This window comes from Fusarium flagelliforme (assembly GCF_020744385.1).
Source record: "Fusarium flagelliforme strain FIESC 12 MPI-CAGE-AA-0113 chromosome Unknown B0J16scaffold_1, whole genome shotgun sequence".
In the NCBI taxonomy this organism is placed as follows: Eukaryota; Fungi; Ascomycota; class Sordariomycetes; order Hypocreales; family Nectriaceae; genus Fusarium; species Fusarium flagelliforme.
In genome coordinates this window covers 3,769,843-3,796,380 of record NW_025763503.1, presented here as the reverse complement: position 1 = coordinate 3,796,380, position 26,538 = coordinate 3,769,843, and the positions used below count along the sequence as shown (strand labels likewise).

General features: G+C 49.3%; 10 protein-coding genes across 10 annotated transcripts; 7 read left to right on the top strand and 3 right to left on the bottom strand.

The window, feature by feature from the left end:
• The first annotated feature begins 25 nt into the window (after nt 1-25).
• B0J16DRAFT_22115 (uncharacterized protein) lies at nt 26-1,762 on the top strand. Its single transcript, XM_046123009.1, has 4 exons — nt 26-507; nt 571-861; nt 921-1,051; nt 1,104-1,762. The coding sequence occupies exons 1-4, from the start codon at nt 228-230 to the stop codon at nt 1,680-1,682; spliced, it is 1,281 nt and encodes a 426-aa protein (XP_045989195.1). The 5' UTR covers nt 26-227; the 3' UTR covers nt 1,683-1,762.
• Nucleotides 1,763-2,684: 922 nt separating this feature from the next.
• On the top strand, nt 2,685-4,151 carry B0J16DRAFT_391306 (F-actin-capping protein subunit beta; the record flags this gene model as incomplete). The annotated part of the gene is made up of 3 exons (XM_046131931.1): nt 2,685-2,713; nt 2,785-3,212; nt 3,283-4,151. 3 exons carry the CDS (start codon nt 2,685-2,687, stop codon nt 3,672-3,674), a joined length of 849 nt encoding a protein of 282 aa, XP_045989194.1. The 3' UTR covers nt 3,675-4,151.
• A 1,430-nt stretch (nt 4,152-5,581) lies between these two features.
• B0J16DRAFT_328496 (uncharacterized protein) lies at nt 5,582-6,381 on the bottom strand. Its single transcript, XM_046126235.1, has one exon. The coding sequence runs from the start codon at nt 6,227-6,229 to the stop codon at nt 5,891-5,893; it is 339 nt and encodes a 112-aa protein (XP_045989193.1). The 5' UTR covers nt 6,230-6,381; the 3' UTR covers nt 5,582-5,890.
• A 1,774-nt stretch (nt 6,382-8,155) lies between these two features.
• B0J16DRAFT_22034 (uncharacterized protein) lies at nt 8,156-9,976 on the top strand. The gene is made up of 3 exons (XM_046123008.1): nt 8,156-8,784; nt 8,854-9,154; nt 9,208-9,976. Exons 1-3 carry the CDS (start codon nt 8,583-8,585, stop codon nt 9,830-9,832), a joined length of 1,128 nt encoding a protein of 375 aa, XP_045989192.1. The 5' UTR covers nt 8,156-8,582; the 3' UTR covers nt 9,833-9,976.
• Nucleotides 9,977-11,114: 1,138 nt separating this feature from the next.
• On the top strand, nt 11,115-12,253 carry B0J16DRAFT_328491 (uncharacterized protein). The gene is made up of 2 exons (XM_046126234.1): nt 11,115-11,569; nt 11,644-12,253. Exons 1-2 carry the CDS (start codon nt 11,516-11,518, stop codon nt 12,148-12,150), a joined length of 561 nt encoding a protein of 186 aa, XP_045989191.1. The 5' UTR covers nt 11,115-11,515; the 3' UTR covers nt 12,151-12,253.
• B0J16DRAFT_328489 (putative cystathionine beta-synthase) lies at nt 12,254-13,344 on the bottom strand. The gene is made up of 2 exons (XM_046126233.1): nt 13,068-13,344; nt 12,254-12,949 (listed from the first exon to the last, which is right to left on the bottom strand). The coding sequence occupies exons 1-2, from the start codon at nt 13,146-13,148 to the stop codon at nt 12,524-12,526; spliced, it is 507 nt and encodes a 168-aa protein (XP_045989190.1). The 5' UTR covers nt 13,149-13,344; the 3' UTR covers nt 12,254-12,523.
• A 762-nt stretch (nt 13,345-14,106) lies between these two features.
• B0J16DRAFT_21942 (mitochondrial carrier domain-containing protein) lies at nt 14,107-15,911 on the top strand. Its single transcript, XM_046123007.1, has 3 exons — nt 14,107-14,605; nt 14,706-15,494; nt 15,556-15,911. The coding sequence occupies exons 1-3, from the start codon at nt 14,330-14,332 to the stop codon at nt 15,625-15,627; spliced, it is 1,137 nt and encodes a 378-aa protein (XP_045989189.1). The 5' UTR covers nt 14,107-14,329; the 3' UTR covers nt 15,628-15,911.
• A 4,589-nt stretch (nt 15,912-20,500) lies between these two features.
• B0J16DRAFT_261218 (uncharacterized protein) lies at nt 20,501-22,975 on the top strand (the record flags this gene model as incomplete). Its single annotated transcript, XM_046123269.1, has 4 exons — nt 20,501-20,539; nt 20,670-20,816; nt 20,915-20,928; nt 20,983-22,975. The coding sequence occupies 4 exons, from the start codon at nt 20,501-20,503 to the stop codon at nt 22,973-22,975; spliced, it is 2,193 nt and encodes a 730-aa protein (XP_045989188.1).
• A 530-nt stretch (nt 22,976-23,505) lies between these two features.
• On the bottom strand, nt 23,506-24,365 carry B0J16DRAFT_328472 (Yos1-like protein). Its single transcript, XM_046126232.1, has 4 exons — nt 24,187-24,365; nt 24,068-24,127; nt 23,892-23,999; nt 23,506-23,809 (listed from the first exon to the last, which is right to left on the bottom strand). Exons 1-4 carry the CDS (start codon nt 24,212-24,214, stop codon nt 23,754-23,756), a joined length of 252 nt encoding a protein of 83 aa, XP_045989187.1. The 5' UTR covers nt 24,215-24,365; the 3' UTR covers nt 23,506-23,753.
• Nucleotides 24,366-24,504: 139 nt separating this feature from the next.
• Nucleotides 24,505-26,538, top strand: B0J16DRAFT_409160 (Alg9-like mannosyltransferase family-domain-containing protein). Its single transcript, XM_046133073.1, has 3 exons — nt 24,505-24,716; nt 24,780-25,229; nt 25,285-26,538. The coding sequence occupies exons 1-3, from the start codon at nt 24,704-24,706 to the stop codon at nt 26,478-26,480; spliced, it is 1,659 nt and encodes a 552-aa protein (XP_045989186.1). The 5' UTR covers nt 24,505-24,703; the 3' UTR covers nt 26,481-26,538.

The following is a 26,538-nucleotide window of genomic DNA, read 5'->3' as shown; positions in this document are numbered from 1 at the left end:
GCCGCGATCTGTCGCTCACAGACAGACAGCTTGGGCTCGGCTTCACATACAACGCGCCATCAAAATTTGGCTACGCCACATCCAAACAATCAATTCTCCATCTTCCTCATATCCGTCTCGTCATTTTCATCGCCCTTTCATCGCGCTATTCGCTCTCTGTCGCCCGAAACCCCTCCTTCTCTCTCCACCTCCGACGCGGTCATACCCAACCGCATCAAAACGCCACAATGAGCAATCGCAAACGATCGCGATCTGTTGGGGAGGAGAATCGCGCAGAGTGTCCCTTCTCAATTAATTACGCGAATAATCCATCGCGCGCAGAACAAGAACGTCATAAAAACAAGAAGCGGAAGCGCGACGGCCAAGATGACGATAAGCGAGTTCAAATCCAAATTTCACCCTTCTCTCCAACGGGTAGCTTCAAGACCCATGACACGATGGACTTGTATTACACAGTTGAGCCTGGCAAGCGATGGCAAGATATGACGCGCTACAATAGCTTCGTCCGTAAGTACTCAATGGAATTCACACAGCACGATATCTGAGGGGCTTATGGCTAATATCTGCTAGTTAATAGCATTAAATACTACAGCGAGGGTTTCGTGTATGTCGCCAACGAAACAACGGTCGAGCATCAGAAGGCTCAGAACGAAAATGGCGACTATGAGAAGAGAGATAATAGAGAAGAATGGGTAGCGCGCATCCTCGAGATTCGAGCCTCCGACGAGCACCATGTCTATGCCCGTGTCTACTGGATGTACTGGCCTGACGAGCTACCTCCTGGTACTATCGATGGCAAGAAGACTGTTCAGGGTCGCCAACCATACCATGGCCGCAACGAACTGATCGCGTCCAACCATAGTATGTTCCAGAATGCTGACTGACATCCTTACCGCAACGCAACTGACCAATGATTTAAGTGGACATCATCAACGTCGTCAGTGTAACGGCGCCCGCTTCCGTCAACCAATGGATAGAGTCAGACGACGAGGAGATTCAGGATGCTCTTTATTGGCGCCAAGCATATGACTGTCGTAACTCGCAGCTTTCGGTATGTTGCGAGGTAGTCTACTTTCCATTGACATAAACTAACATTCCCACAGTCAGTTGATATTATGTGCAAATGCCAAACCCCTGCAAACCCCGATAAAACACTTATAGGATGTACGAGTTCGGAATGTGGGAAATGGATGCACCGCGAATGCATGGTCCATGACGTACTCATGAAGGTCTTCGAACGATTGGGCACCGACAAACCTCACCGGACCGAGGGAGCGACTGTCAAAGAAGAAAAACCCGAAGAAGCAACACGTCCCCTTTCGCCCACCGATGCCGAAGAAAGAGAGACACAGCCAACGATCGACGTGCGCTCTGGAGAGACACAAGATAATGTTCATGTGAAGAAGGGCATGCGTGAAACGCCCAGAGACACCGAAACTCCCACACCTGGACCGACACCAGCAAGATCCATCGCTGCAGCATCATCCAAAGGGGCGAACAAGAAGGGTCGCAAGAAGAAGGCTGTAGAGAAGCCTTACGCAGGGCTCTTTGAGGCTACCCTCAAGATGCAGGAGGGCCCTACGGCTTGGGAGATCCGTGACCTGCGCCCAAACGTAACAGGCGGCGACAAGACCTGGACTGAGAAAGCCCATTGCCTTTTGTGCGATAGCAGCATCGAATGAACATTCGACACCGAGACCTTATAACTGTAAAGAACCTGCTCCGGTCAGCAGGTTCTTACGTCTTGAGAGGCGCACTTTAATATTGCGCAGATCAGCGAGTCAGTTCTCAGCGGCTTGTGGGCAGCTGCGGCCTACTTGACAAGACTTATTGAAACGACGAATGTCTTCGGTTTCTTTTATCAAAATTTCGAGGTCACTTTGGCGATTCGCCCACTGGTGGATTTTCCGGGCGCGGCGTTGGAGGCGAAACTGGCTGTATCGTGAGTTGGGAAAGTGGTGCGAACTGGAACTTGCGAGCAGTGAGGGAGATACGCACTTTGTTTTGCTTTTTTATGAGATTCTTGAAGCGACGCGAGAGGAGTTGTCCATATGGGCCACAATACGACCAACTGGGGACGACTGGGTCGACGTTGAGGCGGTGGGTGGACGTATTCTGGGTATTGGATCAGAGAGGTTGAGCATGCGACTAGTTGGCCTTCTCGTTGATTATTAACCTTCTGACATGGTATTATTTGCCTGGCAAAGGTGTTGTCGACGGCTTGACTTTTTCTTCCTTAAGAATGAGGCTTTATTTTGATTTAATCGAATTCTATTTCCTTATATCCTGTGGTACTTTGTTGTCTGACTACCTTATCTATGATACTATCGCTAGTCCTATTTCGTGTTCTTCCGAAAGCCTTTTGGCTTGTAGATTCTGAGGAGCTAGTCCGTCACTTATATTCTGTGGTTGGTGTAAGCCTCCAAAATAGGTTTGTTTTGGGTCCCTTACGTTAGTAGGTAAGGTAGTCGGGAATAACCATGGATCTTGAGCTTACATTGAAGTTCAAGTACGTACTCCACACGGAGCTCCAGGCGACCCCGCTACTCCATAATGTCGCAGAGCTTCATCTCGACACAGTGCATTACCTGAAGACCAAACCACTGGGCCCTTCGTAACCGACAATAACAAGAAATCAACAACTTCTGAACGGCCATATCAAAACGACACAACAACCCGCTACAATGGCTGTCGACCCCTTTGACTCAGCTCTGTAAGCCTCCCCCTCTCTCTATCTTTCGGACAATGACGTTTTCCCCTTATAGCTGACCGTTTCATCCGTAGCGACCTCCTGCGCCGCCTCAATCCCAAGCAGACAACCGACCATCTCAACGCCATCATCTCCATCGCCCCTGACCTGACCGAAGATCTCCTCTCGTCCGTCGACCAGCCCCTTACCGTGCGCCGCTGCAAGCAGACCGGCCGAGACTACCTCCTTTGCGACTACAATCGCGATGGCGACAGCTACCGCTCTCCATGGTCCAACCAGTTTGACCCGCCCCTGGATGAGGCTGGCTCTGGTGGTGTAGGCGCTGGTGGAAACGAGGGCGCAGGCGAGGGTGCGATCCCAAGTGAGCGTGTTCGCAAGATGGAAGTCAAGGCGAACGAGGCCTTCGATGTCTATCGCGACCTGTATTACGAAGGCGGCGTGAGCAGTGTTTACTTCTGGAATCTCGACGATGGATTTGCAGGGGTTGTCCTTCTTAAGAAATGTAGGAGACTCTCCTGTTAACTGCATGCCTGCTTTTGAACCGCGAACGCTAACTGGGCATCTAATTGCAGCTTCTCCCCAAGGTGGCAATTCCGAGGGTGTCTGGGACTCCATTCATGTTTTCGAGGCTATCGAGCGAGGACGAAGCACTCACTACAAGCTCACATCTACTGTGATCCTGACGCTGTCGACTGGTGGTGGTAATCTGGGCGAGATGGACCTCAGCGGCAACATGACACGCCAGGTCGAGCAGGATCTCCCTGTCGAGAACGACGACAGCCACATTGCCAACGTCGGACGATTGGTTGAGGATATGGAGCTCAAGATGCGCAATCTCCTGCAAGAGGTTTACTTTGGCAAGGCCAAGGACGTCGTGGGTGACTTGAGGAGTATTGGAAGCTTGAGCGAGGGGGCACGGGATCGCGAAGCGCAGCGAGAGCTTATTGGAAGCATGAAGAGATGATCGGTGTGCAAAACCTCCTCCTGCTCGTCTTATGTGGCGTTTTCTAAGAGCAATACGTTCGATAGACTGTTTACAACTTTTGTGGCATTGCAAATAAACACCATCTGTTCTGGAGTGAGTAGAGCAGATCTGGCAGGCAAGTTCCCTTTGATAGCCTCTTTACAGCCAACTGCTTGCCTTGCAGGACTTGGAAGCATGGATAGGACATACGTGCCATGATATTACTATTGCGAAGTCTATCAAGTGTGAACAGACCGGGGAGAATCTCTTCAGTTCAAAGCACATGTCAGAACCCTCCAATCCCATTGTAAGTCGAACAATCTGCGCATATCTGGACCGGGCCGTTTTCCCGTAGAGAGTAGGTACCATAACCTAGTAGAGCAACGGATATGGAGGTGAAGTGGTTACCCAGATCAGTATAGCATTAGCATTAGCTTCAACACGTCCTGAGCGTCTTTGCAGGGGCTAGCGGGACCATTGGCTAAGTTCGATCCTGGACGTCGATCAGGTTCTATCATCAAAGCGAAGGTCGTGTTGTAAATTGGCGATGAGTGCAAAAATACACAAAGTTGATCAGGCGATACGTTCATAAGCACTTCCAGCTGCATAGGCTTTTGGACATTTGAGAACCACAACCCGAGCCATCGCCCTCCCCTATGGCTGGCCGCGGCTCCTTGTTACAGTCAGCATCGAGCTCATACATAATAAGGCTCTACTGTCTTGTCCAACAGATGGCGGCTCGCATGGTTTATTCGCGTAGTGCGCCAGGCCACGCTAAGGGACATGGGCTCAGTTCCTTCTGAGTCAGAGACATCACACGTTCTGCAGAAATGCATGAACACGACATTGCGAGATTAGTGAAAGGCAGTAGCCTTTTGCACAAGGCACCGATGTTACCAGATGATGTTCTCTGAAGGATCTTAGCGATGAAGGGGGTCCCACCCTTGACCAGAGGTGGGCGCGAGCTTGAGGCCGGGCTGAATACGGGGAAGTGGTTACAGATGCAGCAGCTAGACAGCCCTGTCTCGTCAGATATGACAGAGGACAGCGTCAAAGAACAGTGAGACCTTGGCACCCAGACACCATCAGCAATGGTATCGGGCTGGAGAAGCCGTGTAGGAAAGATCAAGGCACTCGGCTTGGTGAAACGGGTTTCGGAGGTGGAATGTGAGGCGGAGAGCCGGCGATAAAATCCATAGCCATGTTCAATAGTGATCCGAGGACGACACGGATCGCGTTACGGATACGTAGTTCTCGATTGCTCGCTCGCTTTGCTTGCTCCATAGCCGCATTGAGGTCTGTGTTGCGCATGTCATGCAGACAAGGCCTTGCGGATCCCGGAGTTTTGGTGCATGTTGGTCGGATCTAAATCTTAACCTCATCCTCAATGGCCCAAAGACCTGTTGTATGCGTGCACGTACACTGTTAAATGTCTTGGACGCCTGGACTTATTGATGTTGGTACTGTACTTTTACTCGTTAGCTAGGCGTGGCGTCGACGAAGGCGTAGTATAGTTAGTGCTGAACTGTATGCTACGATAGGGGCTAAGTCCATTGAGTTTTTGAAAGGTCGCTAGGGACGATAGTGAGATGACATGTAATTTCTTGACCATGACACTGGATCTCACAGTGAGTAGATCGCTGGGTTAGGTGGTTTAGCTTTCGTTTATTATCCCGAGGGTGGATGTGAGTGGTAGGAGTATCCTGGCCGATTTGTCTTGGGAGGCACCTACCTGGGACTTACAGGGCTGTAATAGGTAACTGGCTCCTGCCCTCAGCTAGGCCAAGACCTGGGCGGGATATTGACAACAGTTAGTCCAGGACTGGGAAGGTAGGAAGGGATTGACTGCCGCTTGAAACTTGACATACATCGATGTGAGACTTTCATGTGATGATTCTGTTTACTTCAACCACTACTCCAATTTTTGCTACCTTTCATTCCTCAATTTTTCTAGAACTGTCACAACATTCAATTTCCCACCATTGGTAGACAGACACGCGAATGGAAGAATTCTAGAAAAACAGAACCCCGCATCGCGCCGTTCCTGTTCCTGCCGCTTGCCACATGCCCACTTGACAGACGCAGCCGCCTGCTATGTCCCCTGATCGAACCCCCAGCCTCCTCAGCCTTCGCTTCAGGCACACAGGAAAATCACAAACAAGCTGGATGGACGTCGGATATCGAACGCCAAAGATCAGCGTGGCTTGGCCTGTTGATTATTTGGCCCGGTTGCGTTCAGCACCTACCACTTTTCTGAAAGTAAAAAGATCAAGATGGCCCTGTGGCGGCCCGGACGGGATCTTAGGATCGACAGGCATGCCGATATTCAGCGCTAAGCTCTTGCAAGACCTCAAAGTACAGTACATCGACAGTTCATTACCCCTCACACAGCAACCATTGCTTGGTCTCTCAACCCAATGCTGAGAAAGTATGTCAGAAGATTGGCATGTAGGCCAGCGCAAGCTCATCATGCCAATCTCATCAGAGACTGCGAATTTCACCAAAACAATTGGATGAAGGCAACATGGCATTCTTAGTCTGGTCTCGCGGCGCATCAAACCAGACACGCTTCGCTAGCTTATACGTATCCCATGCGGAAATGATCCTGAACCAAGGATGTGTTTATCAGCAGGTCGTACGTCGAGAATGCGTGATCCAGAAATAAGCATCGCGTCCAACCAAGTGCTGGGAATTGGATATTTGACCGCCCGTATGGAGGGTATTGACTTATATTTCCACTAACTTGTACTTGCTCCCAAGATGATCAGCGAACGGGTGGTGTCTGAATGCGCCCAGACTCTTGTAGTACTTTGCCCTGATTTATATATCGCCAGTCTATTCAACGGGACAAGATTGTTTACAATTTTCAGAAGTGTACGCATACGTCGTCCCAGGCAGGGACGGCGATTGTCATGCTTCTCAATCCCTGTCATGCCGGCATGTCCCTTGTCACAATGGCAATGACGAACATGGAGGCCCACTGCAGGTTCGGTAGCTAGGTGCTAGCCCAGCGATATGATGAACGGGGCATCTTGCAAATCCATCCTGCAGCTCTGCTCGTCCAGCCGCATGACCGCCAATTTGTATCTCCGCCAGCTAAGTTAGGGGACGGTTACCCCCACTGGTCTAATACAGTTTGGATCTCTGCATCTTTTTGCAGCCCATTTCTTTTTAGCAGGACTTCCAACTATTTCTGTCTTGACTCGCATCTGAGACGCACTTGTCAGACTCTTGCCAAGATTGACTGCCGAGAGGTTGCTGAAGAACAACAAAAACAGTGAAAATGACAGGAACAGCTTCGATGTCACGATATTGAACCTTAGATCAAGCCAAGCAAAGAGCTATGCTTCGACGAGAGCCTTGACCTAAGACTAGGAATGGAGCACATACATAGTCGAGCGGACTATGGATCTCTCAACAGTACAGGGTCATGTACACTGCATGTACTGTACATGAGTTGAAAGGACCCCTCCACAGGCCGCCCACCTGCTTTCTTAACTCATCTTTCAGGCCAGCGTTTCCTTCGGTCTATTATGTGTTCTACACATGCATGCCGCCATCGAGTCTGCTAGAGACTTCATATATACATGCTTAAAGTCAATACAAGGTAGCCTTGTTGAGGCACGAGACTCCGAGGCCGACAGGTATCATGAAACAAGAGTCTCAGTCTCGTAAGCGACTGATGGAAGAACAGCTTGGTGCCTGACATCGGTAGGGCATAAAGGTTAACCCTTTGACAGGGCCTTTTACGTCCATAAACCCACAATGCGCCCCTCATTAAACTAGAGACCAGCCAGCATCAAAACCTGGGCCCCTTTTGCTGGGAAAGGAGTCCACATTACATCCCACTCACTCTTACACTGGCCGATTCTTCCCCTCGTCTTTTCCACGGAGATCCACCCTCTCCCTCATCAACGCAGTTTCGAGGACCGAATAAGGACATTGCTATTTCTTGCCTGTTTTCAGTATTCTGGTGCATATTCTTGCTCGGCCTGGTGATTCTGTTTCGATCGTTCAAGAGAAAAACAAGAGGCTTCGGAGGATTCGAAAACATATTTCAACGTTAGTTCAAGCCCCTGGTCACCCATCGCTCGTCCCAGAAAGCGGTTGGTGCGTCGCCTCGTGCCCTCGCAAAAGTTGAAATTGCTACCGGCCTACATACTACACTACATCTGTTGATCGTGTTTCCCTCCACTCCTCCCACCGCGCATCCCGCCCATCTGGTTCCGTCTTCCGTCCGTCCTCCCGTTGCCTTCCCGCCTTGGATCAAACTTGTTCCCCTTTGCTCCCGCACATCGCCTTTACGCCGTCGTCACACCAGCACTTTTGGGGCTCAATATTAAGTACAGCACTAAACCTGTGCTATTGTATGTCCTAGCACTTCTTTCTCCTTGATGTCCTAATAAATACCTACGTACTTACGTGCCTGACTCCCTGCCAGGTTGCGGCCCTTCTTCTCACAATCAAACTACTGAGCTAGGTCATTGCCCAGCCCACTCTACCACGAGAGACCCGAACGACCTCGCTTCGACCAACGCTAAATCACACCGATTCTCGCATATCCGTCCAGCGTTGGCACCCCGTGGGACCTCTTGGCTGGCGTGCCTTTACTCAACTGGAGCCCTCTCTACCCCCTGAGGCCGAATAATCTCGTTCCAGTACTCTGTACTGTACCCAGACTCGATATTCCTCACACAACAGCCACTTGCCGTCTTTGTTCAGCATCTTGTTAAACTAAGCATTAGACGTCGAGGTGTATTTCGTCTGTTCTGCTTTTTTCTTTTGCATCTTCGCCTTCCAATAACCCGCTTCTGCGCCGCCGACGTCGAGACATCTGCACCCTCATCTCGACCCCACGTTCGCGCACGATTATAATATTACGATTCGACCGCCACAACTCTCACGACCATGGCCGAGAAGCCTTCGGTCTTGATCATTGGAGGGCTTGGCTATATCGGCCGCTTCCTGGCCCTCCATATACACCAGAATGAGCTCGCCTCCGATGTGAGACTTGTCGACAAAGTTCTTCCTCAATTGGCATGGTTGGCTCCTGAGTTCTCCGAGGCTTGTTCGCAGGACAAGTTCATGCAAGCTGATGCCAGTCGACCCGGTAAGATTTCGTGCTGCTTACTCGTATTACCTTGATCAGCTTGCTAACCATTCGTTCCCCCTCCTCTAGAAGGATTAGCAAGAATCTTTGACCGACCTGACGGAAAGCAATGGGATTATGTTTTCAACTGTGGTGGCGAGACGAGATATTCGCAAGAGGATGAAGTTTACAAGCTGAGGTCTTTGAATCTTTCAATTGCCGTGGGTCAAGAGGCAGCGAAACGAGGTGTCAAGGCCTTTGTCGAGCTCAGCACAGGCATGGTGTACAAATCGGACTCGTCTCCAAGCAAAGAAGGCGACAAGCTGAAGCCATGGAACCGCATTGCTGTTTTTAAGCTCCAAGCCGAGGAGGAACTCTCCAAAATCGAAGGGTATGGTGGGACCAGAACTTCTCAACGCCTTGTGTACTAATGTGGCTTTCCAGACTCAACCTTATAATCGTGCGCCTACCACATGTATACGGGCCTTATGCTTCTCAGTGGGTTGCGACAGCACTGTGCATGGCTCGTACCTACCAGCATCTGGAGGACGAAATGAAGTGGCTTTGGACTAAAGATCTCCGAACTAACACAGCACACATCGACGATGTCACACGCGCCCTGTGGGATATCGCAGCTTGGTACGACGCCGGCAAGGCGAAGTGGGATGAAGCCAGCATGGGCAAGATTCCCATTCTTAACATAGTGGACGAAGGCGCGACAAGCCAGGGCACCATAGCGACCATCATTGGCGACATCTTCAAGATCGAGACGGGTTTCCAAGGTCAGCTTATCAGCACCTTTGCGCGTCTTAACCTCGACAGTGTTGTAGACGATGTCAATGACGAACTTCTGGGACCATGGGCAGATCTTCTGGCCGATGCGGGCATCACGCGACCAGGACCATTGACCCCGTTCATGGAGAAGGAGCTGCTCAAAGATACAGATCTCAGTATGGACGGAACACGTCTGAAGACGCTATTAGGCTTTGAGTACAAGAAGCCAACCCTTACCAAGGAGCTGATCGAGGAGGTGATTGAAAGCTACAAGAGGATGAAGTGGTGGCCTTGAGAGGATGACGGAGAAGAAAAAGAATACAGATGCGGCATGACATAACAAGATGTGCATGGCATGTATGGATATCCATGGATTTTGACTTATTTCTTGCATGAACTCGACTTAGCGAAGATTCCGCTTGTTGCTGGAAAGAGACGATACCCGGGGCAATGGAAAGCCACAGGAATGAAGAGCGGCGGTGAGAAGATCCGGCAGAATCGAGCTGCAGCAGATTTAGTGTCTGTCAAACAAGAACTGCCAGCAGATGATGATGATGATGCCTGGGGAGGTAGACAAAGAAGTTATAAGCACGACTTGTATATTGGAGTTGTGAGAGGCGAAAGTCGTGGGATGACGAGTGTACCCAGTAGAGGGTAGACTAATAATACAGCCAAATACATTGCATGTTCAAGATGGATTTTGCATACGATTTCTCGTTCTTGGCTGTAAGGCTGTTGTGTAACAACACTGCACTGCATACGCATGTTCTTACGGACTCTGGAGGATTTCAAAGCAGGGCTCAGCCTAGTTATTGAGGAAGAGGCTGAGAGATTCATTGAGCCGAGGTTTACGAAGGAGGCATGTGGGAGAAAAGAACAAAAAATGGTTCTAGTTGAGTTGTACTCAGTGGTGGAGATTAAGGATTGACGATGCGGGGATGTGATCCTGGCCGAGATTTCTTGGTCGACGTCGTGAACATTGGCACTGGGAGTTGACCTGGCCTGATCCAATTCAATTCAATGTTGGGGGCATCAATCATCCTGCTAGGGGTAGTCAACAAGATAATTTTAAGTGCTGACACTGTTTTTATCATTGGGTGTTTCGTTTTAAACGAGTATTACTTTGCATACATATTATATTATATTTCTATTGTTCTTGATAACAAGCTGCCTTTATATATTGATAGTACTGCTTTCCAGCCTTTAGCATCTGGTCGCATCAGAGACGTGATAAAGCTTGGCAATGAGGCATGTATTTATCCTCATAGTCTATACCTTGGACTAGGTACGGACACAACTTCCATATCTGAACTGTACGACCCTTGTAGCTTCAAGTTAGACATCCCTCTTGTGCATCGCATCATATGAGTGTAGGTAGTTGCTCAGCCTCTATTTTGATTTAACCCCGCACTGAGAGGATCTTACATGGACGTACGTAGCACCCCTATCATGTGCTTGTTCACCTACCACTTTTGTATAGGTACCCAGTAGCTTGAGGTTACCTAAAGCTCATACAGAATCAAGAGGAATTGCCTGTAGAAGAGAACAAACAGAACCCTGCCATTGGCTGTTCCATTGACCTCGGCGTTTTGTGTCATTGCTCGGTGTTGCTTGTGATTAACATTGAATGCTTGGCCTCACCGGAAGGAAGCATATAAAATGTAGCGAATGTCCAACCAGGAAAGCGCGGTTCCTAACATGCCATTGGTACTTTCCCCATTCTGAACCGCCATCTGATTGAACTGGAAGTTGCTTGTACCACGTAAACCATACTTGAGGAAAGCGCATCTGCAGTTTGATAGCGTCATTTCGATCCACAAACCGCCAGCTCAGCTCAGCCCAGCCTTACCAACCAACATCCGACCTCAATCGCTAGTCGACTATACAATACTCACTTCTCTCAACAAAATTATTGCTCTTTCAATCCCCCTACACCAAAGACATATCTCATTTGACTTAAACTCAACATACCTTAACAATGGCTGCCCCCGCTGAAAAGACCATCACTGACTTCAGTGGTAAATGGCTCCTCGTATGTTATACCCCTCTACTCAATACATGATAATGCTATAGGTGAACCATGAGACTGACAGCAACGCGCATTAGAACAAGAACCTGTCCGATAGCTCAGAGCCTATTCTCGCTCTGCAGGGCATTGGCTACCTTACTCGCAAGGGCATCGGCTTGGCTTCAATTACTATCGATGTCAACCAGTACAATGCCCCTCCCAAGCCACCAAACACTTCCACGGACGTCTTCACTCACGTCGACATCACCCAGTCCGCTTCTGGCTTGTCAAGCACCCAGGAGAACCGTTGTCTTGACTTTGAGGAGCGTGAGCACTCTGACTGGCTTTTCGGTACCGTCAAAGGCCGTTCCCGTTTCATTACTCTTGATGAGGTTGAGGACGAGTTTCTCAAGGAGGGCTGGCTTGTTGAGGGCGAGGGAAAGTTCATTCAGAGTATCGCCGAGAGCGTCGACAATGGCTGGGTCGCTACTCAGATCTGGGGATTTGAGGAGATCAAGGGCGAGAGGAGATATGTCAGGCACATTTTGGTGACCAAGGGTGACAAGAGAGTCACCGCCAAGCTCATCTACGACTACCAGGGTTAGATATGGAAGATTCAAGTTACCTGGCCGGCATGGATAGACGATTAACGACATGAATGCCACGCTCCCCTCAAGTACCTAAATAACACCTTGAAGAAATAAATATACTTGATTGATGAAGATGTGGCCTGCATAAATGGCCAGCACTCGGTATTTAAAAGTAATGTCCATCAAGGTTCATTGTCCCTAGGGTATTGCGCTATGTTGAAAGCAGCTTTCCTGCTTGACAGGCTGCGACAAGCCTACCACAGCCTTCATGATGTTTAGATCATTATTCCCCAACGCCCATTCAAGATGCCCATGTCTTTCCTTTTTGTCGTCTTCCATCCAAGCCATACGATAAACCCTTATTCCCCTTACTGGAAGACGGCACCATTTACTCGGGTCTTCGCTTCACAAACTCCTCAAGATCCTGCACTGTCGCAACGCCAAGGACAAACCTTCTCTTTTCGTCCGTAACAACAGCAAATTCCTCCTTCCAAGGCCCATCGGTCACACCTCCACGGTAGAAGTCCTCGAGCTCTTCAAGGGTGGTCTCCATGGTGATAACCTTGTAGCTGCGGCCCTTGCGCTGGAAACGTGTCATGGCGGTCGAGAGAGGATCGTTGGGCTTGACCTTGCCCGAATCGAGCAACGACTGCAAGTGTGGGATAGAGATATAGCCCAGGAGAGCACGTGTCTCGGAGTCAACGATGGTCAAGTGGGTGTAATCGCGCTCGAAGGCGGAGAGAAGTGCTAGAGAAATGGCATCGGAGGGGTTGAGAGACAGCGCGGCTGGGGGGTCAAGGTCTTCAACGGTAGCCTGCAGCGCATTAGTTATGCTTGAGCTCATATATACAGTGAGCTCTATTTGGATATTGTATCCCTGAAGCTCCCGGTATAACATGGTATCATGAGCGAGTTCAGACAAAGAAACATACCCCACGATATCTTGAAGACCACTTTGTAACGAGGGGACGTGTCGCGTCAGGCATTGTAGTGGTGGCAGTAGCAGTAGCCATAATGAAGAAATTGATGACAGAAAAATGTATCGAAAGTTCAACGAGAGAGTCGAAGGGATTTTGTCATTCGGGTTGGGTCTGATTGAAATGTCGGGGAGTTGAAGGGTCGCGGGGCAGTTCTAAGTCACAGTCACGCAAAAGACTCGACAGATGGTGGGGCACAGCTTTTTTTTCGTTAGGTTATCATGACACAGATGGGTTAACCACTAACAGTACAAGAGTCAATGTTCCTTTAAATGACTGTAACTAATGAATACAATAATTTATTATGCATGTAAACCAATATCAAACCTGGCGGGCATTGACTTGTTTAAAATCAACGAATTGTCTAGGTAAACCACCTACTTGATGGTTCTTGAATGTGTCACTTATTCTGTCATCGTGGCTGCTAGAGCCCGAGTTACAGAAATAAAGCCTGCAACGGCTTTCACCCATGGTAGTAAACCTTCAGCTGACCCCACTAACTTAAGGTCATGAACGGGCCCCATCTGCAATCTGTGGATCGTCCCGCTACGGAGTTTCTTCATTAGCGTCCTGAGACAAGATCCGGTGTAAGTGGAATCAACTTATCGACGCCAGTAGAAGGACATTCACTGCGGTAGGAACATGGACAGAGCATTAAGGAATCAACCATACAGGGGACACTCCTTCATCATGATAACAGCGAATCAAAGAACTGACAATCGTGTGAAGCGTGATGTCACCATCCACTCCAACGTACCTGCCACAAGCGTCATACCTCTTGTATTCATGGACGGGATGGAATTGGCATGCATCACCTTAACTCCGTGAGATACTTAGGTAGGCGCGACCAACCTGCCCTTGGTGGTTGCTGATTCCCTTCTTCCGTCTCATTTTGAGCGATTTCCTCGTCTCTGTCTACCATTCTTCACAAGACGCTGTAACGGAGCATCTCAGTTCGCTCATTGTTGGAGCTGAAACGTCATATCGGGTAAGGCAAGCTCAATCCGCACAGCCGATTCATCCGTGTCACATTAGAGGATAGCAGTCGACTCAATAGGGAAACCTCCTCATCTGTTCCTTATCTTTGTTTCCCACTTCTCTCACATCCTCTCATCTCGACATCTTACCTTCCTACAGACAGCCAATTGAACATCTTCACTCCGATTGAACAAAGTATCACTAACAGACCGCATCTCAGTTCGTACCGGACAGATAAAATGTCCCCGTTTCATCCGTCAAAGGACGCCCTCCAAGGGGCGTTCTACAGCCCCCTCTCGGTAACAAATCGCACCCGTTATCAGGCTCGCGCCGAACTCTTCCCGGTCCACTCCTCCGTCGTTGAAGATGCCAAGGGCAAGGCAAAGCAGCTGAGCGCCGAAGCAACAGCCGAATTTGAAAAGGCGAGCGCAAAGGCTCAAGCCAAAGCTGGAAGGATCGAGTTGTACTCTGGCAAATACTATGCTGCCTGTACCTTTGGCGGTTTGATGGCTTGTGTAAGTGCTCAGTTCAGGTCTAGGCTTTAACGAGAATGGACCATACCATCATCCACGTCTCTTCATCCATATATATCTTATACTGACATACCTAACCTAGGGCCTTACTCATGCTGCTGTAACTCCTCTTGATCTTGTGAAAACTCGACGTCAAGTTGATTCCAAGCTCTACACCAGCAACTTCCAGGCCTGGGGCAAGATCTACCGCGCCGAGGGCATCCGTGGTATCTTTACTGGATGGAGCCCTACACTCTTTGGCTATTCTGCTCAAGGTGCTTTCAAGTATGGTTGGTATGAGTACTTCAAGAAGACATACTCTGATATGGCTGGCCCCGAGGCTGCCACCAAGTACAAGACTGGTCTTTATCTTGCCGCCTCCGCCTCCGCTGAATTTCTCGCCGACCTCGCTCTCTGTCCCTTCGAAGCCGTCAAGGTCCGTATGCAAGGCTCAATCCCAAACCCCTACACTGGAACAATCCAGGGCATCGGTGCAGTCACAGGCAAGGAGGGTGTTGCTGGTCTGTACAAGGGTCTGTATCCGCTCTGGGGTCGCCAGATTCCTTACACAATGATGAAGTTTGCCTCCTTTGAAACCATTGTTGAGATGATCTATGATCGTCTTCCCGGTCAGAAGAGCGATTATAGCAAGGCTGCTCAAACTGGTGTATCCTTCACTGGTGGTTACCTCGCTGGAATTCTCTGTGCTATTGTTTCCCATCCCGCCGATGTTATGGTCAGCAAGTTGAACTCAAACCGTCAACCCGGAGAAGCTTTCGGTAGCGCGATGGGTAGGATCTACAAGGACATTGGTTTTAGTGGTCTCTGGAACGGTCTCCCTGTACGAATTGTCATGATCGGTACTCTGACTGGACTCCAGTGGATGATTTATGTAAGTATTGCGAAACGGCCCCCTCGATTTCCTTGACGTTGTTTGCTGATGCGAGTCACAGGACTATTTCAAGATCTTCATGGGACTCCCAACTACTGGCGGCGGTCCACCACCAGCCAAGAAGCAGGAGTAAGCCATAATGGTGCGTCTTATGAGAGAGTTTTCCTTGTATGTTCTGAGAAGCGTGTGCTATGTCTGTTGGACATATTTCGGTTCTGTTCGGTTCTGATGGACTAGACCAAGAACCATGTGGATAGTCGGAGGAAACAATCAATTCCTATGAAACATCCGGATTCCTGAGATAACGCAATACGTTTCGGTAGTGACATGCCTCGGAACGATCGGGTATAGGTGGAACGGCCAATTCGCTTTGTGGAACTCCAAGCTTATCGTTGTCCATCCTGGTCAGAAAATAACTTGGCCGGATAACGATGCTGCAGGGGTAAATAAGGCACAGTTCATCCTATCCTCAGGGTATCAGAAGAATTGACCTTCAAAAGCATAAGAGACGAAATAATTTGGCCACTTTGTGTCAGCTCAGAGTATCACTTAGGCTACTTTATTATGATAGCCTAAGCCTTAGAAGACTATTCTTCTGTTACCCATCTGCCTGTCAACTAACTACTGAGTAGAAGGGTGTGCGCTTCTGGTGTTCATTTCGTACATGAGGGATCGGAAAGGATAACGCTGCCTGCGGGACGATGCAAAGCTTGACGGACTGGGAAGGTCAGTCGAGTTTCTCATGCTGCATGTTGTCATGGGAAAACCCGTACCTGAGTGGCAATAGAACAAGCTGGAGACACAGCGACGTGCTTACATATAATGATAGATGGGTAGGTAGGTTATGTATTACCTTGGAATCTACCAGGTGGTCCTCTGCCAAGGGAAGGGTGTAGCTCGAAATGTCGGGCTTCGACTTTGTTTTATAAGCTTCATTTTTGAATCATGACGTCTGCACTTGTTACTAAACTGAGCTTACATATTAAGTGATAGTATCAAATGTACCGTTGACAGAGGCTGCTGTGGTGTAGTTTGTATGTAGATATCGTTGTTGATAGCCAGCCTGTCACCAAAAGAGGGCTGCAGCCAATGCCGTCATGGTACATGAGATTGAGTGGGCACCGCGGGGGGAGCGGCGCGGTTCGCAAACATTGATGCAATGCGATGCGTGCAGGCGGTTGTGAACTTAGTTCCAGCCAGAGCGCTAGCGTAACTGACGTTTATTCCAGAACACTACTACCTTTGGCTTCAAAGGTGGGTTGTTTTAGTTGTGTAGCGTACATGTAGCAGCCAAAACCCCTCTCTCTCTCCAGCTCTACCGCCCGCACGCTGCACAGTCGAATAGTCGAATAGCAACAGAGTAGAAACAGCCACATATAAAAGTACTATTACTGCCATAACTTGGTACTCCTTACCTCAAAGACTGCGTAATATCGTATAGGTCGGGATAGGAGGGCAACCGGCATCCACGGTCAAGATGATAAACCACACCTGAGCATCAGACTACCTAATTCATAGTATTGTCCAAATATGAACAATGCGCAAGGAATCCGGGACCGACGCACGTGAGGTACCCGATATCCACAAATAACTATCAAGTAGTCTAACGTTTATGTCTTCGGCCAAGGTCGTGAGAACCTGAACATACCGCCTTCAGGTCATCTTTTTCCAGCATACAGATGTACAGGAGGACATACACATCAACAATAACGGACCGACTGGTGGGCGATCAGGATGGGAGGGGAATCAAGTTGATAGGATACCATCACCACGGTTGGGAACCAAGGGTTGAGTGATTGGTGACAGTCTAGTTGTGTGGGTGGGCTGAGGGATGTGCCGCATGGCAACCCCACACTCTCATCCGAATCTTGAAGAGGGGTTGCTTTGGTTCGGCGAGCATGGCTCTGACTTATTAGTAGACGCAAAGTGAATGCTCAACAATTGGCGGCATAATGAGGCTCAGAATCTGTGTAGCCAAGTCCAGAGATTGTTCCGTTGTTGATGAAAGCCATTTGAACTGCTACTGTACCAGGAATATAACGTTGTCTGTCCAGTGGTCGTGGCTATTTGCCAGTCAGCTTCCGTTTCTGTGTATTCAACAATGCCAAGTAACAGGGTTTAGGCAAGGAAGAGAATCACTCAACAGTGGTCTTCCTGTTTTCTGATACCGCCTACCTACCCAGCCCGGGGAGGCAACCGTAATCGAGGTTCCTTGGTTAAGGCAACGAAGAATACGTCGTTACTTACTATGTATGAGGCAAAATCTTTCAGGCAGTATGGAATAACAGTTTTCATCTGAGAAAGCAGCCACGCCAGCAACTCAAGGCTACTCAGATGCAGAGTAAATAGTCACAGTCCAACAAAGCCCAACCCGGGAGTCCGGCGAACTGAGGTCCGAGTCGAATGAATTTAATCATGTTATCCTCACTCTGGTCAGCAATGACAGTCCCAGCAACATCTTTGGCTTGGCGGTGGTTGGTACATCTCGGCACCCGCCTGGTGCAAAATGCTCGACGTCCAGGCTCCCAAATGCTTCGGCTAAAAGTAATCCTCAAGAGAGGCACAGGCGGTCTTGATCTCAAATTTCAAATCGCCCTGAGCTAGGCGAGGCTAATAACCGATGAGTTGTGGCGCTATTCGTTATTTACCGCACCAAAGACCAAGTCTGCAAGTCCAAATTAGCGCTCTTGTCGCTGTCATTTCAACTCCTTGTAGGTACTGAGAATTAACATACAGTGCCTGTTGGTATCGTTGTCTAGGCAGTACCTAGAAAGGTATTCGTGGGAGAGTGTAGAAGGTACATATGTGAGGGACTTTTGAAAATCCATGTCTGCTGTTTGACTGTTGACTCGTTACCTCTTGTTGGTCATCAGCACCTTGTGAGAAGGAAAGAGAAAAAATTACCACTCGGCAGTTGCCTGTCTGATCGTTGAAGTTATCGTGGGAACAGTCTATTTGTTGGTTTCTTCAAGGTGGGTAGGAAGGTAGGTAGACACTGTCATCTGCGTCGGGCTTCCCGTCTATGTAACGGTTTTAGAGGAAGAAGGTATGCGAGAGTCAAGGGAAGATGCACCATGAAACCTTGCTCGCTTTTGGTTTCTACCTATATTCTATCTCCGAAGATGGCCTTCCTTTTAATCCTGGACCATTTGGTGGGCTAAAGTTTGTCAAGGAAAGGAGATCTCAGGAAAGAGCTGCTTTTGTATTGATAGGTAGTCTTTTATCCTATTCTCGGGTATGACAACAACTATCATTGCGTTCTTGGATTCCAAAGGTCAGCGACTGCTTTGAGCCCCATGTTGACATTTTAATCCTTGACTGTGTCTGGCTTCATCGTACCAGCCAATGGATCATTAGCGACGAGACCTGGCCACCGGCTGGCGTCTATCAACCGTCCACCGTCCACACCACGTTCGGCCTAGGTCTGATCTGGCGCGCTGCTTCATACCCCGTACAGTACCTACCCCAGGCCCCCTCTTCAGCGATGATGTCGGATTTCTGCATCCAGTCTAGTCTTAGGTAGTCTAGTCTAGTCTATCCAGTCCTATCTAGTACCTCATCCAAAAGCTGCGATGATACAGTACCGTTAGGTAGTCGGTTTATCAAGGGTGTGAATAGCTTGAACATGCTTTAGGCAAGGCTTTTGATTTGGGCAGAAAGCTATTCTTCGATTCTTGAGTCTATATGTAACTTCATCTTTCGTAGTTTTAGCCTTGCCTCTGGGGTGGTATTTCCTAGACCTAAGAACCCAGCAAATGCACCATCATGAGAGTCTAGGCAGCGCTAGTACTATATCGTGAGTTGGAGGGGGGCAGTTGGGGGCTTCGAGGGTCTAGGCAAACTGGGGTTGCGCGAGCCTTTTCCGTAGGCAGGTCGCTGCAGGTAATTAGTAGGAGAGAAGATGGCCGACATCGTTTCTGTCTGGAGGACGATATTGTTCGCATCTATCGTTCCAATTGAGCAGGAAAGGACAAGAACTGTTGCTAACCATAACCCTTGCCTTGCCAGAGAAGGAATCATCAGTCCACTGGCTCCTCATCGGCTCCTATAGGCTGGGGAATCCCGCATCATGACTTCCATATCCTGCCCGGTGTCCCTGTCCTGTACTGCTGGACTACAGTACCAACTGCACTGCAATGTGCTGTAACTTAAGGAATTAGCCATGATCCAGTTAAAATCAGCATAGCTGTGTCCAGGACCCATGGATAAAATCCTACGTCCTGGAACCTCACCTGCACCTACCATGTTGGGGCACGGTACCATTGCATCCAACCACGAGGTCACTGATCCATCCTTCTTTACCATCTCCTCCACTTCCACTTCCACTATCATCTCCCCCGGACTTGACCTCCATCTAGGCCATTTCCCGCCACCTTCATCCCTACCTTCTTTCCTTACATCGGCTGTCCCTGCTTACCTTACTTCTAGCTTCTCCATTACAGGAGCAACTTGAACTGGTTTCTCTCAGGTACCTTGCCTTGTCTTCAAGCGACTCAACACCTCTCTCTTACATCCAAGGTGTCTTTGGAGCTGTCCTTCACCACTATTCTATCTAATTGCATTTCTTTTCTTCAAGACTCAAGCAGTACATATACAGTCAACGACTGCTTCTCCTTCGGTTCGGCTATTAGATCAGTACAGTAGTTCCGTCCGGCGCTATCGTATCCACGCCACGCAACCGCGCCTCGCTTTCCCCCAGGCCAGCGCCAAGTTCCAACGCCGACCAGCACCTGCGCCATTCCTCGCTCACAACTCGGCAACTTTGGATTTGACTTGGCTTGTGGTTTTTGACTCGACTCGTCCATTTTGCGCGATTCTCTGGTAGCAATTCTTCGGATTGAAGCCATTCGCGCATGGTGCTTTGACTCAATTGCGACTCTCTTCGCCGAGGTGCTGCTGCCGCAGCTGTTGCGGGTCAGCCGTTTGATAACGTCCCTCCGATCGGCTCACCAAGTCCACGACCCTGCTGCCGAATTGCTACCACTTGACGACATCACGACATCGCCATGGCCGGGTTTTTCAACAAGATAAAGGGTTCTGGCACTGTATGTCTCGGACTTGCTCACTGCCCATTTCCATCCCGGATTGTCCCAGCTTCACCCGATCTATCGCTTTCAAGTTGCGCCAAGTATAGTTCTCATGACTAACAAAATGCCTCTCGCTCTCTGCTTCTAGGCCACAACCACTACACCCAACAAACAAGATGCTGTCGCAAAGAAAAAAGAGGAGCCTGTCCTCGACCTCACGCCGCTCGAGAAGATGCTCCAGAACGCTGGGCCGGTCCGAGATGATGGCACCGATCGCTTCTTCGGCCTTGAGAATGTACGTCGAGCCCTACCTGACACACCTGAAGCGCAAACCTTTCTTGGCTTCAAGTTGAATTCGCTGTTACTACCAGAAGTAGACTGACCTGATATTAGTTTGGAAATACATGGTATGAGTCCTACTGATCGCCCGGCCGGGCTCCTATACTAACTTTTTCGTCTAGCTACTGCAATTCGATCGTTCAGGCTCTCTTCTATTCCGAGTCGTTTCGAAACAATGTTGTCAACTATCCCTCGATCTCATCCACGGAGACGAACGGCAGCCGACCCAAAGTTCCCATTACCATCAGACCTCCGCCCACTGACGCCGTGGAGACGACACCCAAACAAAAGGGTCTCAGCACCTCCCAAGTCATTAAGCAAAGACAAAACATCAGTCAACAATTACCTGGACAGGTAGGCGTCCGACCCGAAGACAAGCCTGATACGCCCGAATACAAGAAGAAGCAAGCCATGATCAAGGGGCCTATCCTCGAGCTGGCGCGGGAGAACGCTACTTCCTACGGTATGGACGAATGTACCTTTACCGGGCTCAAAGATATCTTTTTGGCGTTGCTTGAAAGCGAAACCCATACTGGAGTGCTCAGTCCCCAGCGATTTCTGGAAATATTCAAGCGCGACAACGAAATGTTTCGAAATTCTATGCACCAAGACGCTCACGAATTTTACGGTCTTGTGCTGAATGATGTCATCAACAGCGTTGAAAGCACGGCTCGCCAAATGCAGTTGCAAGCACCAGCCGATGGTCTTGACGGTTTGGCCACTTCAGTAGGGCATGCTCTTGGATCTGCCATGATGAACCATGTTGGCGGGGCAAGCTCACCGGCGACAGGATGGGTTCATGATATCTTTGAAGGCGTTTTGACATCGGAAACGAAGTGTCTGACTTGTGAAACTGCTTCTCAGCGTGATGAGACATTCCTTGATCTGTCCATTGATCTGGAGGAGCATTCTTCCGTGACATCATGTTTGCGCAAGTTCTCGGCCGAGGAGATGCTCTGCGAAAGGAATAAGTTCCATTGCGATCACTGTGGAGGTCTCCAGGAGGCAGAGAAGAGAATGAAGGTAAAGCGTTTGCCCAAAATCCTAACACTTCACTTGAAACGATTCAAGTATACCGAAGACTACAGCCGCTTGCAAAAGCTTTTCCACAGGGTTGTGTATCCCTACCACCTGCGCATGTTCAATACGACGGATAATGCCGAAGACCCGGATCGACTATATGAGCTATATGCAGTGGTTGTTCACATTGGTGGTAATGCCTATCATGGTCATTATGTGTCTATAATTAAGGTTCCGGGTCGGGGATGGATCTTGTTTGACGATGAGATGGTCGAGCCAGTGGACAAGAATTTCGTCCGCAACTTCTTCGGTGACAAGCCCGGAATGGCTACTGCATACGTGCTGTTTTACCAGGAAACAACGTTTGAGAAGGTCCGAGAAGAACAAGAGAAGGAGGGCATGGAAGAGGTCAAACTTGCTAGCGAAGCGGCCAACCTAGCTCAGGAGAACGGAGACAAGGCCGATACATCGCCCCTCAAACGACAAGCAACACAGCCCATGTCGCCCCTCACGCACCAGGAATCGATGGCCAATCTTGCCCATGCAAGTACAGCGCCAGCCATGCCTTCGGCTCCCCAGCCTGATGCTTCAGCACCACCTACAGCAGTGACGAACGGTTTGCACCGCGTTCAAACACAAAAGGAGGACGTCAAATCCAAAGAAGATAAGAAACGGGAGAAGAAAGAGCGTGAGGCGGCCGAAAAGGCCGAAAAGCTTGCGGAAAAGGAGCGAGAGAAGCAAGCAAAACTCGATGAGAAGAAACGAAGAGAAGATAATCTTAAGGCGTTACAGTCACGAAGAAATGAGAACGATGAGATGGCCAAGGCTCTTGAAGCCAGCAAGAAGTCAGCCGTACAAGAAGAGGAAGCGAGAAAGAAGGAGAATGGAGCGTCTCCGAGTAATGGGATCCTCGACCGGACCAAGCGAGGTAGCAAGTCCATGTCGCGGAAGAGTTTCTCCCTTTTCCACAAGGACAAATCGGGTGGGCAGACTCCAGACACTCCTAATGGCGACTCGAGCGAGAAACACGAAAAACTCAAAGATCGTCTCAGCTTTAGTCTTGGCCGCAAAAAGAGTACCAACTTGCTTTCATAATCTCAACACCCATACTTTGCAGCGTTTACATAAGAGAAAGAAGATACTGTACTCGGTTTCATCATTGTGGTCTTGTGGGTTTTGGCGGACACAGGATACCCATTAACTTTGAAGGAGGCTGTCATTACATGAACAAAAGTACGACCACCGGCTCAATTGTGAAAGATGAAACGTCTTTGACAAGCTGCTCAAGACTAGCATCTTGGGGACATTTTTTATTTGCCCCTTTCAGCCCCTTCGACAAGAAAAGTTCGTTATGCTCTGGCATTGCGTACAAGAGCCTCTAATTACAGACATACCAGGTAGAAGATGGACCACATGGGCAAAGAGCGTGCTTGATTATCGCTATCCTAGTGAGTTCGCTTGCCAAGTTTTGCTCAGGCATTGGGCAACATAACCCTAGGCGTGGCAGTTGTATAATACACAAGTTACATAGGAAGCTAGGAAGGCCAAGCTGGCGTAGACAGAGATTGGTTATTCTGGCTCGTTTGGTAGCTATTGAATAAAACAAGACGTTTATGAAGCGAATATCGGTCGATTCGGCTTCTATTTTGTGTAACAGTACGCTCAATTTCATGGGGAGGCTGCCTCCCTTTCATATTGTCTCATCCCACGTCGCTCTCATACTAAGTAGTGGTGTTCCCACTCTTGGTCTACCTTGATGTATATCAACAAAACTCCAGTTCCAAATTGCCTGACTCCATTAATGCCTAGAAAAATCTACTGTGTCCTCTTTTATAATCTCGCCGTATGTGTTTGTCCAAATGTAGCGCTTGAATCAGCCAAGTATGAGCTCGTAAAGAATGATGACCGAGTTGACAAAGATCAATGGCACTACGATAGCATTAGTCTCTGGAATATAGTCCGCGTGCACTCCATATGTATCAGGTTGCGTGGATATCGAGTGTCGACATACTCCTCATGATTGTTCGAACGCTCGCGATCAGATTGATGATCTTGGCCTTGACACTGGCATCGGGGCCAGCACCGAATGCGGGATCGTACGAAGCGGGCGAGAGATTGACTGCATAGAACGTGTCAGATAAAACGTGCGCGAATATATTTGTGCTCGAGATGGGGGTTGATTCGTACTGCGCGCGAGGAATCGATCTTCGGAAAGGACAGCGATGGCGTTGATGAGGAGAATGCAAACTGAGAGACGAATTAGTATGCGCGCCTTAGAGAGGGCGGATAGTGAGTGAGATGTCTACCATATAGAAAACTTCCAAAGAACCACATTTTGGGCGAAAGCGCTGATCGCGGAGAAAGGGCTAAGTTTGACAGTTGGAAGTTGACAATGATGTGTAATTATCCGACTCCCTCCTGCCTTACCTACTACCTACTACCCACCTACTAATGGATCTGGCTTCAGAAGGCAGGTACGTACCCACCATCTCATGCGCTGCAGCTGCCATCGTGGTTTGAATGGCCCAGGGGAAAGAATTACTGCGGGGGATTGGTTAGGCCGATCCGAAGGACCCCTAAAGAGGTAATGAGCTCTGCCCGTTTCATGGATGAACAAGATGCAAATCACAAGCACCGTACTTTTGGATGAACTTTAAAATACAATGAGGATCATTTCTCCCTTTATGGTTCTTCTTTCATCTTGTTGAAAAAATCCCAACTTTCACGTTTTGAGGAGCAGGTATTGATTGGCATACACCGAACTCGAAGCTAAAACAGTAGCTCTCTCTGGTGGAGAGCTCTCACTATCAACCATCAGCCAAGATGAAGACAATTGGTATGACCATATCAGCCCTGTCAATAAATTTACCTGTTTAGAATCACGGCTAACACTCACTAGACATTCTCTTGACATGCCTTCTCATTAGTGTTCCGCTTGTTCACCTCCTCGTCTCCCCGTACACTAAAGTCGAGGAATCGTTCAACATCCAAGCAGTCCACGACATCCTCGTCTACGGAACACCTCACACAGATGTTTCTGATCGCCTCTTCGCAGCTTATGATCACTTGACGTTCACCGGGGCCGTTCCCCGGACGTTTCTCGGTGCTGTGGTTCTTGCAGGTTTAGGGCAACCTATTATTGCTCTTGTTGGCTTCCAACATGCTCAGCTAGTAGTGCGAGGACTACTTGGCGCGGCCAATATTGCTGCCCTGCTGACGTTCAAGAACCTTTTGAAGAGAGCATACGGTCAAGGTGTTGCGGCTTGGTGGGTTGTTCTTATGGCCAGCCAGTTTCACATCAATTATTACCTATCACGGACATTGCCCAATATGTATGCCTTTGGTTTAAGTAAGTTAATCAATTCATCCACCGACTCGCGAGGGCTCCAGCTCACAAGTACCAGCAACTCTTGCCTCCGCATTTCTATTACCTCAGGCCACGGATGGGCTTTCTGCTGTTCGCCGTAACCAAGCAATCGCTCTCCTAGTCATTGCAGCAGCAGTCTTCCGGTCCGAAGTTGCCGTTCTCCTGGCCACCACTGGGCTTTACCTCCTTGTCGCACGCCGTATCACTCTGCTCCGCTTGGCCGTTGCCGTCCTCACCCCTTTCTTCGTCTCAATCGCTATCTCAGTGCCCCTCGACTCGTACTTCTGGCAGGAGCCGCTTTGGCCTGAACTCTGGGGCTTCTACTACAATGCTATCCTCGGGTCCTCATCAGAATGGGGTGTCTCTCCATGGCACTATTATTTCACCTCGGCGATCTTCAAGATTCTCCTTAACCCCTTTGTGCCGTGTCTGATCCTCTTTTCACTACAACAGAGTGGTATACAACGACCTGCGCGAGATCTAGTTATCCCAAACTTACTCTTTGTCATCATCTACTCTGCTCAGCCGCACAAAGAGCCACGGTTCATCTTTTATGTCATTCCGTCTTTCACAGCTGCTGCGGCACTTGGTGCTAACTACATATACGTGCGTGGGTCCAAGAACTTGGTCTACCGCGTCATTCGCATGGCTATCGTGTTATCTGTCCTGGTCAGCTTCGCGGCCAGCATTCCCAAACTGATCATCTCGTCTTTGAACTACCCCGGTGGTGATGCACTTGAGCAGCTGCGTTACATCACTCGAGATGACCCTACTCCCGTTATGGACGTTCACGCCGATGTGTTGACCTGCATGACTGGACTTACACTCTTCGGACAGAACCCGTCTGGTTATCCTGTTGCATATCCCATCACTCCTGAGCCAAATGCCACAGCCCCTTTGCTGCTCTTCGATAAGACGGAAGCAAAGGAAAGACTTGCTTTGCCCGGCTTTTGGGATCGCTTCGACTATGCTCTAGCCGAAGACCCGCGCAAAGTACTGGGCGGATGGCAGGTTGTAGGAGTGGTCACAGGCTATGACGGTATCGAGGTTCTTAAGCCGGGCTCTTCACCTGCAGGCAATGGAAAGGAGGAGGGGAGGATTGATGGCGAGATAGTTCTAGGCATGGGCGCTCGCGTCGCTGCTGTGAGAGACTTCGTCAGGGGGTACACGGGCGGCTGGTGGGTTGGACCCCGAATGTCGCCCAAGATCCGAATCCTCAGGCGTGTGAGCTAGTTTTAGTCGAAGCATGCCTTTTCACTATTCAGATCGCGTATAAGCAACGACTTATAAT

What these genes read in the sequence shown, in the direction of transcription:
- B0J16DRAFT_22115 (XM_046123009.1), top strand. Translation starts at nt 228, where the DNA reads ATGAGCAATCGCAAACGATCGCGATCTGTTGGGGAGGAGAATCGCGCA. An exon ending in GCGCTACAATAGCTTCGTCC is followed by an intron (nt 508 to 570) that starts GTAAGTACTCAA and finishes AATATCTGCTAG; the next exon opens with TTAATAGCATTAAATACTAC. An exon ending in ACTGATCGCGTCCAACCATA is followed by an intron (nt 862 to 920) that starts GTATGTTCCAGA and finishes CAATGATTTAAG; the next exon opens with TGGACATCATCAACGTCGTC.
- B0J16DRAFT_328496 (XM_046126235.1), bottom strand. Translation starts at nt 6,229, where the DNA reads ATGCGCCGCGAGACCAGACTAAGAATGCCATGTTGCCTTCATCCAATT.
- B0J16DRAFT_22034 (XM_046123008.1), top strand. Translation starts at nt 8,583, where the DNA reads ATGGCCGAGAAGCCTTCGGTCTTGATCATTGGAGGGCTTGGCTATATC. An exon ending in AGCTGATGCCAGTCGACCCG is followed by an intron (nt 8,785 to 8,853) that starts GTAAGATTTCGT and finishes CCCCTCCTCTAG; the next exon opens with AAGGATTAGCAAGAATCTTT. An exon ending in GAACTCTCCAAAATCGAAGG is followed by an intron (nt 9,155 to 9,207) that starts GTATGGTGGGAC and finishes GTGGCTTTCCAG; the next exon opens with ACTCAACCTTATAATCGTGC.
- B0J16DRAFT_328491 (XM_046126234.1), top strand. Translation starts at nt 11,516, where the DNA reads ATGGCTGCCCCCGCTGAAAAGACCATCACTGACTTCAGTGGTAAATGG. An exon ending in TCAGTGGTAAATGGCTCCTC is followed by an intron (nt 11,570 to 11,643) that starts GTATGTTATACC and finishes AACGCGCATTAG; the next exon opens with AACAAGAACCTGTCCGATAG.
- B0J16DRAFT_328489 (XM_046126233.1), bottom strand. Translation starts at nt 13,148, where the DNA reads ATGGCTACTGCTACTGCCACCACTACAATGCCTGACGCGACACGTCCC. An exon ending in GGTCTTCAAGATATCGTGGG is followed by an intron (nt 12,950 to 13,067) that starts GTATGTTTCTTT and finishes AATGCGCTGCAG; the next exon opens with GCTACCGTTGAAGACCTTGA.
- B0J16DRAFT_21942 (XM_046123007.1), top strand. Translation starts at nt 14,330, where the DNA reads ATGTCCCCGTTTCATCCGTCAAAGGACGCCCTCCAAGGGGCGTTCTAC. An exon ending in TTGGCGGTTTGATGGCTTGT is followed by an intron (nt 14,606 to 14,705) that starts GTAAGTGCTCAG and finishes TACCTAACCTAG; the next exon opens with GGCCTTACTCATGCTGCTGT. An exon ending in GACTCCAGTGGATGATTTAT is followed by an intron (nt 15,495 to 15,555) that starts GTAAGTATTGCG and finishes TGCGAGTCACAG; the next exon opens with GACTATTTCAAGATCTTCAT.
- B0J16DRAFT_328472 (XM_046126232.1), bottom strand. Translation starts at nt 24,214, where the DNA reads ATGTGGTTCTTTGGAAGTTTTCTATATG. An exon ending in AGATCGATTCCTCGCGCGCA is followed by an intron (nt 24,000 to 24,067) that starts GTACGAATCAAC and finishes CGTTCTATGCAG; the next exon opens with TCAATCTCTCGCCCGCTTCG. An exon ending in CGTTCGAACAATCATGAGGA is followed by an intron (nt 23,810 to 23,891) that starts GTATGTCGACAC and finishes ATGCTATCGTAG; the next exon opens with TGCCATTGATCTTTGTCAAC.
- B0J16DRAFT_409160 (XM_046133073.1), top strand. An exon ending in TATGTATGCCTTTGGTTTAA is followed by an intron (nt 25,230 to 25,284) that starts GTAAGTTAATCA and finishes CACAAGTACCAG; the next exon opens with CAACTCTTGCCTCCGCATTT.